Source organism: Idiotropiscis lumnitzeri, chromosome 2 (genome assembly GCF_059441095.1).
Source record: "Idiotropiscis lumnitzeri isolate Australia: NSW breed Sydney's pygmy pipehorse chromosome 2, RoL_Ilum_1.0, whole genome shotgun sequence".
Classification (NCBI taxonomy): domain Eukaryota; kingdom Metazoa; phylum Chordata; class Actinopteri; order Syngnathiformes; family Syngnathidae; genus Idiotropiscis; species Idiotropiscis lumnitzeri.
The window spans coordinates 16940392-16956955 of NC_142392.1; the positions used below are offsets into that span (position 1 = coordinate 16940392).

Below are 16564 nucleotides of genomic sequence, written 5' to 3' on the forward strand. Positions count from 1 at the left end.
GAAACATAAGTTTGGGATTGCCCCTGAGAGTGAAATTCCTCTCTGAACCCCTCCTTTTTACGACCGGAAGCAACTAATGAAACAGCGATACTGATAAGAGATACAATTGGGTTAAAACAGAACACGCAAGGTTAAAGGTCATGCCAAACAAAATACGTCTAATGTTGCATGCTCCAGTTTGGTGACGGTTGTACTGAGGTAATTCAATGAATGGAACGGCATTTTGAGATAGTAATTATATGGGAATATGACGAATTGTCTTGTTATGAGGGGACTTTTGATATACAGTAAAGTAGAAATTTTTAACTTGCAGATAATCCAGTTTAAAGGCTAGTGACTCATTGGTTGAGGAAAACGGGGTCATATAAGAGTTAGCTGAAAAAGAATAGCTAAATTATGGTTGATGTGTTCATGGGAATTAAAAGGGAATAATAAATAGAAGACAAAACCAATTGGCATCGGAATAGGTAAAATATGATGAGGATACCTATTGGGAGAAATAATTTAGGTTTGGATGATTAATAGCCAGGAATTTTTGTTTTTAAAAGACAGGCCTTTAGGGGATTCAACATAATTTAAAATAATTTATAGATGACACGTGCTGTTAATTGTGAGTTGATTACATCTAGTCATGGTTATGAGGGATTAGGTTAGTGAGCTCTTATGGGAGACAGGTTGCCAGGGCGAGACGTGAATGGATTGAAACTTCCGCCAGTGACCCGTCCAATAGTGTCATCACCACACAGCTGTTCCAGGTGGCCGTCCTTAAGGGCGTGCCCCTTCCCGTTACTGACGTCATGCGAAACAGTCCGTCAATGAGAAACTGCTAATCGGTTTGAGTAGTGCACACATTTTTGCGTCAATTTGTACGCCATCGATGAAAGAAAATATTGTCTTGGATGTAGAAAGAGAATTGCTACATTTGCGGGTCCAGAGGGCCAAGAGTGCAAATTCATTGGGAAAGGAAAAAGAATATGGAAAGGAAAAAAAAAAAAGAGGAAAAATAAATAAGTGGGGGGCAGCGAATGCTGCGGCTAATACAGACAGCTCCCACTCCGCTTGCGCCTTCCGTTTCTGCTGCTCCTGCGCCAGGTTCTGGTGATGCAGCGCCACAGCAGGCTTGTTGTCCGCACCAGCCGGTCAGCAAGGTCACGTAACAAAAGTATGAGTGGTTATAGACATGGGTTGTGAGTGGGACGTGCCATTGCTGTGGGGTGTTGGGTCACTGGGTGATGAGCTGTCCATACCGAGCCACTTCCTGAAAGGTGCCATCCTGTGGTCCAGTGCCATGCCGGTCACAAAGAGCTCCACCAGCGAGGGGGCACCACCGCTACCCACTCCTCTGACAACGCTTCCATGGCCTCTCAAAGCACACTTGACTCCTCAACCAGATCGGGACCCCAATTCCGCAATAGGGGTGCCCAAGGAGCCTCAGCGTTCAAGGACTGGCAGGTCCCGGCATGCCGGTGACGGTAGATGGACAACAGTTTTGATGGTGGGACAAGATATTCCAGGCTTTGCAAGCTCCCTCTGCACATCGCAGTGAGCAACGACACTGTCAACCCTTGCGGACTTCTGGAGATTGCCCGAGTCACTGCAGTGGACCGACACCACACAAATGAAACTAACACTGGTATTTGAGTGGCATTACCAGATGGGACTGAATTTGACTATGCACATCCAACGCATACGTTGTGCGCTCCTCCGTTCCAGTAGACTGGGCAGCTCTGAAACCCGGGTCTCCATCCTCCCGCGGTTTGTACGTCCTGCTTCTGCTCAGGTCTGTGTGGCGTAGCCGCCTCCACTCATTCAAACCACCAATTGATACTTTGCATTGAACACTGAGTTATGATGATTTGGTTTGCCAGTGTGCATTCACCCAAAATCGAGGGTGAGAAATAGATCTTACATGATGATTATGTGTTTGTTATGTCTACCGGCGTTGCCTTGCATGTGCGCCTTGCTCCGGAGCAGGGGAGACAGTATGAATGGTCTACGTTCGCCTGCCACAAATCGCATTAACTGACGGCGCGCATTATCATATTAAAGACTTAGGCCCCATGATGAAGACGACTGACGGGTTTTCAGTTCAGATGTTGAGTACTCTGTTTCACTATCAGGGTAGCGTATTTCTGCCCCATTACAAATTCATTTGTTTTGGAACATTACCAAATTTCTCGACACTATGCGGGACAGGGAATGGGTCACTCGGAAGCGAAAGTCCTGTTTGCATCTCTGCCGGAGGGGTTGTGGACCCGGAGTTCGACTGATGTTGGGCTCCGCTCCGCGGCTTCCCCAATTTTTTTCTGTCTCTGCACCCTCCCCTATTTGACAGAGTCAGTGTTGGTACAGTTTGGGGGCCAAGGGGGACATTCTGGAGATGATGGCTGTGTTGAAGACTGCAGCGGCCTTGGAGCCATCCATGTCCTGGAATGTGCCTGTTTTTCTTGTTGAAAATGATTTCATTTGGCACCTCAGGTGCTCAATTTTGTGTGGAGTGTTTCTGCTTGTTGTATTTCAGGTGGAGTGTAACTGGAGGTGGATGCAGATTGGAACCTCACTTAGAGCAAGCGACAAGGAGGACTCCTATGAGTGTTGTAGGATGCGAACATCAGATCTGGTTTTTCCGAAAGTGTTGCCCGAGCAAGTCAATCATGTCCTGAATATGGCTGTGAGGTTGGATGGGATCCAAGGGGGGTCAAAGGAGATTTATGATGCTTTTACTGCTACAGGACACTAAGGAACTGGCCAGGGTCTTGCAGACCGTTGAGGGGACTGTAAACGTTGGTGCGAGGCCAATGACTATGGGCTGCGGGCCCTTACCAGTATTGTCCGGTTTGTTGGCGCACTTCTCTATCAGTGCAATGGACTGTACAACACATACACAAGCACACAACTACGCACACAGGAGGCACGGTGGAACATGTTTACTGTGTTTTGATATCATTTGTATTTGCTGCATGACTATTCTTTCATTTATATCGGTGGTGCTTCAGCATGTCATATGAAGCCTTTATGCTCGTTTTCATGTTCATGGCCTTTGTATTTGTGGCAATCTGTAAACATTGTTTGTTGGTTAGTATGGGCCTCCCTCTTTTTCCCCACTCTCTACACGAGGGGGTTTTTTCCGACGGAGGCTCGGTGGGTCCCTAACACTTCCGTATGGACTGCATCGAAATTTGCCTAATGTTAATGTCGGTTTGCTAAAAGAATTACCAGTCAAGGGGTAAATTTGATGCGACCGGGGTGGTTGATATGAGATCTTTTAAATTTTTGCGGTGGTGTGTAGTCCTGTGGGAGGTGTTAGGGTGCCATCAGGGAGTGATTTGGCCTTATTAGATTATCTTTTCCTAGTCTAAAGTTAACCTTAAGTAACATGCCTTGAGCATCATTTAGGATCTAGTCAAATAGGGTTTCAAATTGTAGACATGGGATTGGCATAAAATGTTGGAATGAGATTTTTTAATTCATGCTGATGTTGTTTTTGTTTTATCTTAACTAAAGTGTCGAGGCAATTTGGGTTTGCCTCGAAGGGGGGTATGTAGTGTATTTTCACAAGGTCTAACATATGCAACCCATTTTATGGCCATGACGAGATTGCTGCTTTTAGGAATATCAACTCTTGGGGTTGGAGCCCCTTAGTATTAAGTTACAGCTTTGAGTGGCAGCTGGCCCCAAACATCAGGTACGAAAGGTCAGGACTTTGAACAGAGGTCATCGGCGAGGTGTTTACAGAAGAGGGGTCTGGCGCCAAGAAGTCGCATCTGGAAATGGGATCTGTGCCTCGCACAGAGAGGCTGTTTGAAAAGTCAGCTAAGAGACAGCAGGATAAAAATGCATATGCAATAAGGGAAAATTAGATATTCATGTCCTTTGTTTGCCTTCCCTATAAGAAGGGAAGGCGCGAGAGGGAGAGACCTTTTTTCTTTTGGGAACTTCTGACATCAGCTGAGATCAATAAAATCTTCTTCCAACCACCGGTGTGTGTCAGAAGTTTTTTCCCCATCACCAAGCCAACCTTGCCCGGCGACCTGTCCGGAGGGGAGCCGAGCCAGGCCCGCACATCAACAGCGGAAATTTACCACAATATCAAAATACACTACATCTGTCAGCATAGTTTTGAAACATGATGACATGACAAACTTAATTTCTTTCACACCATTTAAAAACCGGAATATATAAAATGTTAAATAATCAGTTCAAATTTTAAACTGGAAAAAAAACATGGAGTTCACCCCCCACTATTGTTTTTTCTTTGGCATTTATTTTCTGCACTGATTTCATTTGGAATAAACAAATGTTCAGAAAACCGACAAGTAAAAGGCAATATTTAAAAATAAAACGGCAATAACCTTGAACGCATTCCCCCAAACAACTTAATGTTGTGATGCATACTTTTAACGATAGAAAGTCGTTCTTTACAAAGCAAATGAGAGTAAGACGTGTACAAACCTGCTTTGTGTAGCACAACACGAGGCTTGGTGCAAACTTCGTCCAGCAGTTGAAGTTGTTGCTCGTTCTCTTCTTTTATTCCACAATGTTCCTCTTTGTACTTGGGTGTCGTTCTTTCACACATTTTCAAACGCCAATCTCAACAAATCCGCACTTGATCTCTGCTTGGCGATAACTCGTGAGCTTCTCTTTGTTCAACGAGACGAATGAAAGATGGCGTCGTCTTTTCAGAGTCGCACTGAAAGAATTTCCTCCGAGAAAATGGCAGTCTGTTCGGCACGAAAACCGAAGAACAGGACACACCCCGCTGTGATTTGATTGGCTGCTGGCTTTGTGGAGCACTGTCACCAACTCACCGACAGATGTCACCATTTGCGATGCAAATCATCGTTATCTTCTAAACATAGAGAAAAACCCAAGATGCACATGAAGAAACATTTTAGTTCCCAAATATGAACTTGAGAGATGTATTGAATTTTACTTTTGTTGCTGGTTTTGTTTTCACATCTGACACCATGTTGTTGGTTGGATAGTATTCCAAATGTATTTCCCTATTATTAACAGTTGACATGATAAAGTGATACTTTATGTCAACATATTTGCCTTTTTACAGGGTTTTTCACCAGGTTGTGATGTGATTGCGAATTTTAAATGAAAATATGTCACTCTTTTATTACTTAACTGTTATTGTGTTCGAAAATGATTTCGGTATTTATTTAAAGTACTGTAATATTTCATTATTTGTTTCAGTATTTATTAAACTGCAATAATTCACGATTAATTTCAAGATTCATTGATCTGTTTTAGGAATAATTTAGTATTCAATGTTTAATAGTTACAGTATTTACTTTTTAAATTTTTGTTTCCCCATTTTGTTCAATCTTAATCTAATGGAAAATTATTTTGCAAGCACCAACACAAGGTTTTTAAAGATAACGATAAAGATGTCTTTTAATAGTCCCACAATGGGGAAATTTGCAGTGTGACAGCAGCAAACATATAGATCACACCGAGGCGGCGGTGCAATGTGGCCGTTAATGTATAACATTAGCAGCAGACATTCAGAAAAAGCAAACCTATGCGAATATACACAGTATATACGTAAACACACAAATCCCCATGTGTATATACACACTTACATCCCACAACATTTACAAGTGTAAGGAAACACTCCGAATGTCTGTCTGTCTATGGTACAGAGGGAAAATTAATAAAATGCTGCAATGATAAAAAATACTGCTGTCATAACCCGTGTCGGTCATGTCAGTGTTTTTGTTATTATTTTCTTCACCTTCCTGCCATGTGCTCATTCTGTTTATTTAGTCAGCTGAGTGGGGCGTTCCCTCCAGCACTCGTTCCCCACCAGCCACGCACCTGTTCCCCGTTACCCTCACACACCTGATGCCCATCTGCTCCCCTAATTACTGGACTATTTGAACACCTCACTCCGCCAACTCATTGGCGGTGCATTGCTCCGTTACGGACTGTCACGACCGCTCTCTGATCTCGTGCATTCGCTTGTCCGCGTCCCCACTCTCGTCCCCACTCTCGTCCCCACTCTCGTCCCCACTCTCGTCCCCACTCTCGTCCCCACTCTCGTCCCCACTCTCGTCCCCACTCTCGTCCCCACTCTCGTCCCCACTCTCGTCCCCACTCTCGTCCCCACTCTCGTCCCCACTCTCGTCCCTGTTAGTGATGGGTAGATGAGGCAACCTGTATCGTTTTGACACAGTGACACACTGTATTGACACTGTGTTGACACTGTGTTGCTGAATACTGACACCTGGTGGACTTGCAGGAAAAATTTGACAGGGTCATCAGACTCTGATCTGTCAAACTAATTTTATCCAATTCCAATGATTAGGCATTTGCATTCACATTATTTTTACATATACGTACTTTCATAAAAAAATCTTTGATATTTGAGACGCAGTTGATAAATTAAGTGAACATCTGTCTGAATGCTCAAGTAAAAGTGTTGTGAATGACAATGGACTCATTGTAATTAAAGATTTTTATTAAAAAAAATTAGTTTCTCCAGCGTTTTGTTATTCAGTCTATTTATATCTTTTTTTTTTAGGCAATTTCCCCCGCCTTTGAGAAGATCCTCCCACAAGGCACTGAAGAGGCCGGTGTGCACAACGCCTGTGTGGCTAATTGAAATAGATGAGGGAACGTTGCCTCCATGGACTTCCAGTATAAGAGCGGGTCTTCCGTACGTGCAACGTTTCCTGCTGACATATAGCGCTGCACCTCTGAGTGCGCACAAGGCAGAAAACTTGCGTAAGTTTGGCTTTTAAAGGTTGATTTACTAACTACTTCTCATTTCCACGGTGACTCAACTCCAACAATACTAAAGCTGTTGCTTTGTTATTCATATAGAATTTTTGTTTAAAATCCCCCTGGCTCTTTTTATTGTCTTTTCTATATTATGAAAGTATTAATAACTGTTTGTTAATGTTAATAAAGTTTTTGACAAAAAACGTATTCGTAAATATTTATCATGTCACTGATGGTGGAGTGGTACACTCGCCTGAGTTGTGTGCAGGCAACGTGGGTTCAGTTCCTACTCAGTGACGGTGTCTATGTCTGCCCTGTGACTGGCTGGCGACCAGTTCAGGGTGTTGTGCGCCTTTCGCCCGTTGTCAGCTGGAATTGGCTCCAGGAGCCTCCCGCGACCCTGGCCAGGATAAGCGGTGAGGATAATGAAATGACATGACAAATATTTGTCATCTTGTGGCAGTTGAAATGAGCACACACGACTGACTGTGAACACGTCTTTATTCCAAGACTGCCAACAACAGAATAACACACAATCACAAATTCGCGCCAACAAACATTAACATGAATACGCCCCCAAACGGGATGCCTGCTGGGTGAGAGGCATGGTCCTAATGTCCGCCACACAGCCCCCCCCCGAACACCCAGAAGGTCGCTCAGAACAAAAACCTCACAGGGGGCTTCACCGGCCTGCCACAACGACTACGCAGGCCATCCTTTAGTGGTGCAGTTGAAACCCGGTGGGCAGGGGGGTCAGGCGAGACAGGAGCGGGAGCACGACACACAACGTCGTCGCGCGGAAGTGAGGGCGTGGACTTTGGAGGGCGACCGCGGCGAGGGACGTGGGCCGGCAACAGCACATCGCCTGCAACCAAATGAGCTGGTTTTAGCCTATCTACCGAGACGCACTCCCTTCGCCCACCCATATCAAGCACAAAACTCTTATCGCCGCGCTCCAGCACCCTAAACGGGCCGTCATACGGTGGCTGCAAGGGCGAGCGGTGGGCATCGTGGCGCACAAAAACAAAACGGGCTGACATAAGCGCGGACGGCACGAATACCTTGGGAACACAGTGGTGAACCGGTGCAGGGCTCAGGGGCCCCCCCGACAAAAAGGAAAAGGGCGGAGCGTCCAAACCGTCTGGCAGAAATTCACCAGGTACGCGAAGCGGCTGACCGAGCACCAACTCAGCAGGAGCGGCGTTAAGATCCTCCTTCGGCGCTGAACGTAAGCCGAGCAAAATCCATGGCAGACGGTCGACCCAGTTACCGTCCGATAACGCAGCTCGCAGCGCAGCTTTAAGTGACCGGTGAAAACGTTCGCACAAACCGTTAGCCTGCGGATGGTAGGCAGTAGTGCGGTGCACGCGCACACCCAACGATACTGCCAAGGCTGACCAGAGCTCAGATACAAACTGGGGGCCCCTGTCCGAGGTGATATCGGACGGCGTGCCAAAACGCGCGACCCAGGACGACAGAAACGCACGGGCTATATCCACCGAGGTCGTGGAGGACAGAGGAACCGCCTCTGGCCACCTAGTCGTCCGGTCCACCATAGTGAGTAGGTGAGTAAAACCTTGCGAAGGGGGAAGGGGACCTACCAAGTCCACATGCACATGGTCGAACCTCCTGGCCGGAATCGGAAAAGGTTCAAGGCTCGACCTGGTGTGTCGGTGGACTTTGGCACGCTGACATGCTACACAGGCCGCTGCCCACATCCTGACGTCCTTACGAAGCCCGGGCCAGACAAACTTTGCCCCCACCAGCTTGACCGATGCACGGACGCCAGGGTGTGACAGGGAGTGGATCGAATCAAAAATCCGGCGACGCCATTCCAACGGAACTACAGGACGAGGGCGGCCCGTGGACACATCGCAGAGGAGAGCAGTGCCACCGCCCCGCAACACCACCTCCTCAAGCTTAAGAGCCGTACTCACTGCCTTGAGGTTGCGGATGTCAGGATCAACGGACTGGTCGGCAGCCATTTCCGAAAAATCAACCCCAAGCTGGACTGGACACACGATCGCGCGCGATAAACAATCAGCTACAGGGTTACACTTACCGGCCACGTGCCGAACGTCCGTCGTAAACTCTGAAACGGCCGCCAAGTGCCGCTGCTGACGGGCCGACCATGGTTCAGTAACCTTTGACATCGCAAACGTAAGTGGCTTATGATCTACGTAAGCCGTGAAACGGCGTCCTTCAAGAAGGAAGCGAAAGTGGCGCGTCGCAAGGTACAAAGCCAACAACTCTCGGTCGAAAACACTATACTTGCGTTCGTTATCCCGCAGCTTACGACTGAAAAACGCAAGAGGCTGCCACACATTTGCCACGAGCTGCTCAACCACTGCCCCAACAGCTATATCAGAAGCATCTGTAGTTAAGGCAACTTGCGCAGTCGCAATCGGGTGGACCAGGAGAGTCGCACTCGCCAGGGCGTCCTTAGTTTGTCGAAAAGCCTGTTCCCGCGGTGCAGACCACTCGACAGTATCATTAGCTTTCTTATTTTTCAAGGCATTGTAAAGAGGATGCAGGAGGTGGGCCGCACGCGGGAGAAACCGGTTATAAAAATTAACCATGCCCAAAAACTCCTGCAGCGCCTTAATTGAGGCCGGGCGGGGGAAATCCACCACTGCCTTCACCTTGGCGGGCAAGGGGACCGCGCCCTGTGCTGAAATCCGGTGGCCTAAGAAATCAATCTCAGCCAGACCAAATTGACATTTCGCTGGGTTAACGATCAGACCATGCGAATCAAGACGCTTGAAAACCTCTGTTAAGTGCGACAGATGTTCCTCTGGTGAAGGACTGGCCACCAGAATATCGTCAAGATAAACAAACACAAAGTCGAGGTTGCGCAACACAGAGTCCATCAATCTTTGAAAAGTCTGTGCTGCCCCCTTCAGTCCAAAAGGCATGCGCAAGAATTCAAAAAGACCGAACGGGGTTATCACCGCGGTTTTGGGCACATCTTCCGCCTGCACAGGCACCTGGTGGTAACCACGGACCAAGTCTACTTTTGAAAAAATGGTGGTGCCCGCCAAACGGGTGGAAAAGTCTTGAATGTGTGGAATGGGGTAACGGTCATGCGTAGTCACATTGTTAAGGCGACGAAAATCACCACAAGGCCGCCAGGAACCATCCCTTTTAGGCACCATGTGTAAAGGCGAGGCCCACGGACTGTTAGAACGCCTCACAATCCCCAAACGCTCCATTGTAGCAAACTCCCCTTTTGCTATCGCCAATTTGGCCGCGTCAAGGCGACGCGCGCGAGCAAAAACAGGCGGGCCGACCGTGGGTATGAAATGCTCCACCCCGTGTTTAGTGCATGCGGTGGAAAAGGCTGGAGTCGTTAGGGAGGGAAAGTCTGTCAGCAGGCGCTGATAAATGTCACCCGATGCCAAATAATTCGCATGCGTTAATGGCCCGAGTCCCCCAGCCTCACACGGAAAAGTAGCAAAAGAAACAGCGTCAATCAAACGGCGGTTTGCGACATCAACGAGCAGTCCATGTGCACACAGAAAATCCGCGCCGATAATGGGAACCGTGATTGCGGCAACAAGAAAGTTCCACTGGAAATCACGTCCATGGAAGCACAGAGTCACCGACCTGGAACCAAAGCTGATGATGGGCGAGCCGTTAGCCGCACACAGGGGTGGTCCGCAAACGCCGCCCGCCTTGTCCACGGCGGAGGGTGTAAGCAGGCTGACTTGCGACCCGCAGTCCACCAGGAAACGTCTTCCAGAGGACGAGTCTGTAAGGAAAAGCAGCTCGCTCTCTTTGCCGGCGCCCACAGCCACTACTGAACGCCGGCGTTGGAGTTTCCCGGAGCTTCGTAGGTGCAGGGGGGAACACAACGCCGAGCCCTGGCGCCAAACCGCTGATGGAAGAAGCAGAGAACCTTCCCACGACGCTTTCGAACGACCACCGCGGCCACCGTTGACGGATCCACGTCTGGTGTCGTCCCAAGGGTGGAATCGGCCGCCACACTTTGCACGGCGAACCGTCTCGTAGCCAGCAGAACTCGATCCGCTTCCTCAGCCAAACCTCGATGATCGCCGGTCGCCAGACAAGCGGAGTTAGCCAACACTGCGCGCACCGGAGATGGTAGCTGTCGCAGGAAAATGTGCGGGAAAATAAAACCGCCCTCATCCGAACCCAAGAGCGACAGCATATTGTCCATAAGATCCACCGCCGTGCCATCGCCCAAACCGGGCAGGGAAAGGAGCCTATCTGCCCTCTCTGAGTCCGACAAACAGAACCTCCTCAGCAGAAGCTGTTTGAGCGCGTCGTATTTCCCGCCATGTGGAGGTGCTCGCAATAGCTGCATAACACGACGTGTAGTCAGTTGGTTGAGGGACGCCACGACCATGTAGTACTTCGGGTCATCGGAGGTGATTCCACGAAGGTGGAAAAGCGCTTCCACATGCTGGAACCACGAAGCCGGATCGCTCTGCCAGAACTCCGGTAGCCTCACGGTAGCGGTGACGGCTGCAAGATGAGGGAGTTGGGGCGGCATGGCCAAGGAAGACACCTCTTCATCTACGACTTGAAACATACTCAGCGTCGGGGTCACCAATGTGGCAGTTGAAATGAGCACACACGACTGACTGTGAACACGTCTTTATTCCAAGACTGCCAACAACAGAATAACACACAATCACAAATTCGCGCCAACAAACATTAACATGAATACGCCCCCAAACGGGATGCCTGCTGGGTGAGAGGCATGGTCCTAATGTCCGCCACAATCTCATCAATATTTGCACAACAGAGTACTGAGTTTCGAGATCCTCACTATAATAGTTCTCAAAATTATATTTCTTATCAATTTAGGTTAGTTAAGGGATATTTTATTGACAATCTAATATCAATCTACAAAGATAGAAAAACAATTGGTGGTGGGGTGGCGCGAATCTTTTTCTTCTTGGTAGGGGCGGGCGTGAAATAATTGAGAAGCACTGCGAGTATATGCAGACATTATATTCATACAATCTTGCAGCCCGAGTGAACCACAGCATTGTTGCAAGTTCGGTCGGAGAAACGTAAACGTCCCACTGCTGTTCCAGCAGCGGTTTCTCGGGGCATAAGCGGAAGTGACGCGGGAGATGACTCGCCAATGTGGCGTTAATTTAATTATTTGGTTAATTTTTTTTTATCAACCGAATTAAAATATTATATAAAATAAATATTAAAATAGAACATCCAGGTGTAAATAAAACCCACTGAGGCAAAGAAATATATATGGAAAATACGCGCTTAAAGCATGACGTCATAAGCAAGCGCGCAGCTTCCGAAGGACCTCGACCACATACACCGACCCGTCCACACCGGAACAAAAGCAGTTCACCGCTAAATTCTTCTGATTTAGTGTGGAACTGACTGTAATTTTCTCAAAGGATGTCCAGTGCTACTCTAAAGGACTACGACATAATTCATTAAGTCTTTGTGTCCCGATAACCTCATCTTCGCGCGTTGATGCTTTTCGGCGTAGTTAGCTTAGCTTGTTAGCTAGCTAGCTGCTAACAAAAAGAGGCACATGACTCATCGCCAAGCAGAGATCAAGTGCGGATTTTTGGGAATTATCATTTGAATATGTGTGAAAGAACGACACCCAAGTACAAAGAGGATCTTTGTGGAATAAAAGAAGAGAACGAGCAACATCTTCAACTGCTGGACGAAGTTTGCAACCAGCCTCGTGTTGTGCCACTCAAAGCAGGTTTGTACACGTTTTACTCTCATTTGCTTTGTCAAGAACGACTTTCTATCGTTAAAAATATGCATCACAACATTAAGTTGTTTGGGGAAATGCGTCCAAGGTTATTGCCGTTTTATTTTTAAATATTGCTCGTCGGTTTGCTGAACATTTGTTTTTGCCAAATGAAATCAGTGCAGAAAATATATGCCAAAGAATAACCAATAGGGGGGCGTGAACTCCATGTTTTTTTTTGTATAAAATTTGAACTGATTATTTAACATTTTACATTTTCTGGTATTTATATCTTGTTCAAGCAATTCCTTCCGGAAGGAATTCTGCCTGACTCTAAAAAATCTGCACACTGGGGCGAAAACATCAATGGCGGTTGATCAATTTTAGTGGATAAAACACAAAATATTAAGTTTTTTTTAAAAATCAAGCACGTAATGGTCTTATTTATTAACTTTGTACTGGCTTCGTCGGGTGAGAGTCAATGAACCTCGGGTGGCCCTGCACTGTTTCGTGCACGTGTGCGTAGTTTCACCCCATCCAAACATTTAAAATACATTGAATGCATCCATCCAGGGTTGCACGGATCTCATCAGTGAACAAGCGCATGCTGCAAGGAATGCATCTGCATCTTTAGCTTTCTATGGGCTTAAAAAGGGAGTACGCCACAACCCCATTTTCTACCAACAAGGCCAGGAACATTTAGTTCCTGGTCATAAAGTTCCCGTGTCCCAGATGGTTTGCATCTCCCCCGCAACTCATAGTTCTTGATCATTTATGCAAATGACAATGATGACGGAACAATGGGAGGTGTTGTGTTACTTTGTTACTCATTACTGACACCCTATGGCTGTTAAGCATCGTTGCAGTTCCAAAATAATTCAGTGAACTCTTAAAATATTTTGGTGTATCTTAGTCGAATTTGAATACATATTGGATAACTTTAAAATATACAGTCATTATTCAAATATGTCAACATGAAAGTCAGAGTGAAAGTGTTGTTGCTTAATGCTGATGTGTAGGGATTTTGACTCTTCAAACATAATGTTGTTTTAAAATTTATTTAAAAACAGAAATTTTATAAAAAATAAAAAGGGGAATGTTGGAATGTACTAGCAGGCTAAATGTAAATCATGCAATAAATAGCGACTCTGATGCCAGGGCCCCTTTAATTCTTTTAGGGATCCAGATTATAATGGAAGCAAAAATACCCACGATGAAACTATCCATAAATGCAAAAAGAAATACTTGTAAACATATTTCACTTGAAGGATTCCTATTCTATCAATGACATTATGTTGCGATGGCCCCCAGTGGCCCCCATTAAAAAGTTAGGGTCCCACAACAGGTGTTCCATCAGACGTGTGTGTGCTAACTTCAGCTCGCTTCCAGAAACGTCTGTGAGTATGTCAGGAATGAAATCGGCATCAGCCGCAACATGCTTCCTTTTTAAATGCTCGTTTATCACTGTTGTGCTGCGAAAGGGAGGTTTACACCGTAGGACGTAATTTTGTGAAATGCCCCCATGGTCCGATCCAAATCGGGGTCGCACGCATTGCTCCGTGTGCGGCAGGCACAAGTCAAGGTAGCACGGTAGGAACAATATAAGACAAAGTCGCCGCCTGAACTTTGATTTGACCAAACCAAATTTGTCTTTTTGTGTCCTGCAGACGTCAGACAAAATGATCTCCGTTCTGTGAAAGAGGAGCCAGACTTGACTCACATCAAAAAGGAGGAGGTGGAGATCAACAAGTCACCAGTGAACGTTGTCCATATAAAGACTGAAGATGAAAACAAGGATGAGAGTGAGGACAACAGAGGGGTGCTTCCTTTTTAAATGCTCGTTTATCACAGCTGTGCTGCTAGGAAAGGGAGGTTTACATCGTCAAACGTAATTTTGTGAAATGTCCCCATGGTCCGGTCCAAGTTGGGGTCGCACGCATTGCTCCGTGTGCGGCAGGCATAAGTCAAGGTAGCACGGTAGAAACAATATAAGACAAAGTCGCCGCATGAGGTTTGACTTGACCAAACCAAATTTGTGTTTGTCTTTTTGTGTCCTGCAGACGTCTGTGAAAACGATCTCCGTTCTGTGAAAGAAGAGCCAGACTTGACTCATATCAAAAAGGAGGAGGAGGAGGAGATCAACAAGTCACCACTGAACGTTGTCCCTATAAAGACTGAAGATGAAAAAAAGGATGTGAGTGAGGACAACAGAGGGGCGGAGCCTCCAAGCAGCAGCTCAAGTCATCACGTGACAACAGAAGGTGATGAAGACCACTGGGGGCCATCACAAGCACATCATGAGGACACATTATCAGACACTCATGACGATGATGATGATGATGAAGATGATGGGCAAGCCAAAGGTGAAAGGGCATGTCACACTGACTCATTAACTTCAAAGCTGTCGTTAAAACCGCACACAAGAACACACAGCGGAGATAAACCTTTTTCCTGCTCAGTTTGTGGAAAATGCTTCTCTCGAAAGTCTTCTTTAGTAAGGCACACAAGAACGCACAGTGGAGAAAAACCTTTTTCCTGCTTGTTTTGTGACAAAAGCTTTTCTCTAAAGTCACATTTAACAAGCCACACAAGAACACACAGTGGTGAAAAACCTTTTTCCTGCTCAATTTGTGACAAAAGCTTTTCTCTCAAGTCACATTTAACAAGCCACACAAGAACACACAGTGGTGAAAAACCTTTTTCCTGCTCAGATTGTGGTAAAAGCTTCTCCGAGAATTCTAATTTCACAAGGCATGCAAGAACACACAGTGGAGTAAAACCTTTTTCTTGCTCAATTTGTGGCAAGAGTTTCTCTCAAAAGTCGCATTTAACAAGCCACACAAGAAAGCACAGTGGTGAAAAACCTTTTTCCTGCTCAGTTTGTGGAAAATGCTTCTCTCGAAAGTCTTCTTTAGTAAGGCACACAAGAACGCACAGTGGAGAAAAACCTTTTTCCTGCTTGTTTTGTGGTAAAAGCTTTTCTCTAAAATCAAATTTAACAAGCCACACAAGAACACAGTGGTGAAAAACCTTTTTCCTGCTCAATTTGTGGCAAAAGCTTTTCTCTAAAGTCACATTTAACAAGCCACACAAGAACACACAGTGGTGAAAAACCCTTTTCCTGCTCAGATTGTGGTAAAAGCTTCTCAGAGAATTCTAATTTCACAAGGCACGCAAGAACACACAGTGGAGAAAAACCTTTTTCTTGCTCAATTTGTGGCAAGAGTTTCTCTCAAAAGTCGCATTTAACAAGCCACACAAGAAAGCACAGTGGTGAAAAACCTTTTTCCTGCTCAGTTTGTGGCAAAAGCTTTAATGTAAAGTCATTTTTAACAAATCACACAAGAACACACAGTGGTGAAAAAACCTTTAGCTGCTCAGATTGTGGTAAAAGCTTCTCCGATAATTCTAATTTCACAAGGCACGCAATAACACACAGTGGAGAAAACCCTTTTTCTTGCTCAATTTGTGGCAAGAGCTTCTCTCGAAAGTCTCATTTTGTAAGGCACACAAGAAAGCACAGTGGTAAAAAACCTTTTTCCTGCTCAGTTTGTGCCAAGAGTTTCTCTCAAAAGTTGCATTTAACAAACCACACAAGAACGCACAGTGGAGAAAAACCTTTTTCCTGCTCAGTTTGTGGCAAAAGCTTCTCTCAAAAGTTGCATTTACGAATCCACACAAGAACGCACAGTGGAGACAAGCCATTCAGTTGCAGCGTTTGTGCTAAAACATTCTTCACTAAACAGCATGCTGAGAGACACAATTGTGCTGGTGAGAATTGCAGCGATACTTGAAGATTAAAAAAAGAAGAAAAAAAATGAAAGAACCGACTCTTTGTGGTAAGATGTAAATGTGATTTTCAATAAAATATGAAATTGAATTTTGCAAAGCTCTTTTATTGACACAAAGCCAATGTGATCAGTGCCAGAAGAACCATTGTGTCTGAGTGATGATGAGTTTTTTTGTGTGTTAACATCAAACATGTAAATGAAATTAATTGCCTTTGCCTGGAACAACATTTGTTAACGCTATGCTTTTCAGTTGTCTTTTTAATCGTACCTAATGGAAAAGGTGTGAGAAGAAACTGCTTATGAAATCGCTGCTTTCCACAATCATCAATAAAAT

General features: G+C 45.8%; 1 protein-coding gene across 1 annotated transcript; it reads left to right on the plus strand.

Annotated features, from left to right (window-relative positions):
* The first annotated feature begins 1476 nt into the window (after positions 1–1476).
* LOC148341845 (uncharacterized) lies at positions 1477–15573 on the plus strand. Its single transcript, XM_088283929.1, has 6 exons — positions 1477–1590; positions 2336–2434; positions 2522–2671; positions 2733–2787; positions 14107–14241; positions 14500–15573. Exons 1-6 carry the CDS (start codon positions 1477–1479, stop codon positions 15462–15464), a joined length of 1518 nt encoding a protein of 505 aa, XP_088140055.1. The 3' UTR covers positions 15465–15573.
* Positions 15574–16564: the final 991 nt, after the last annotated feature.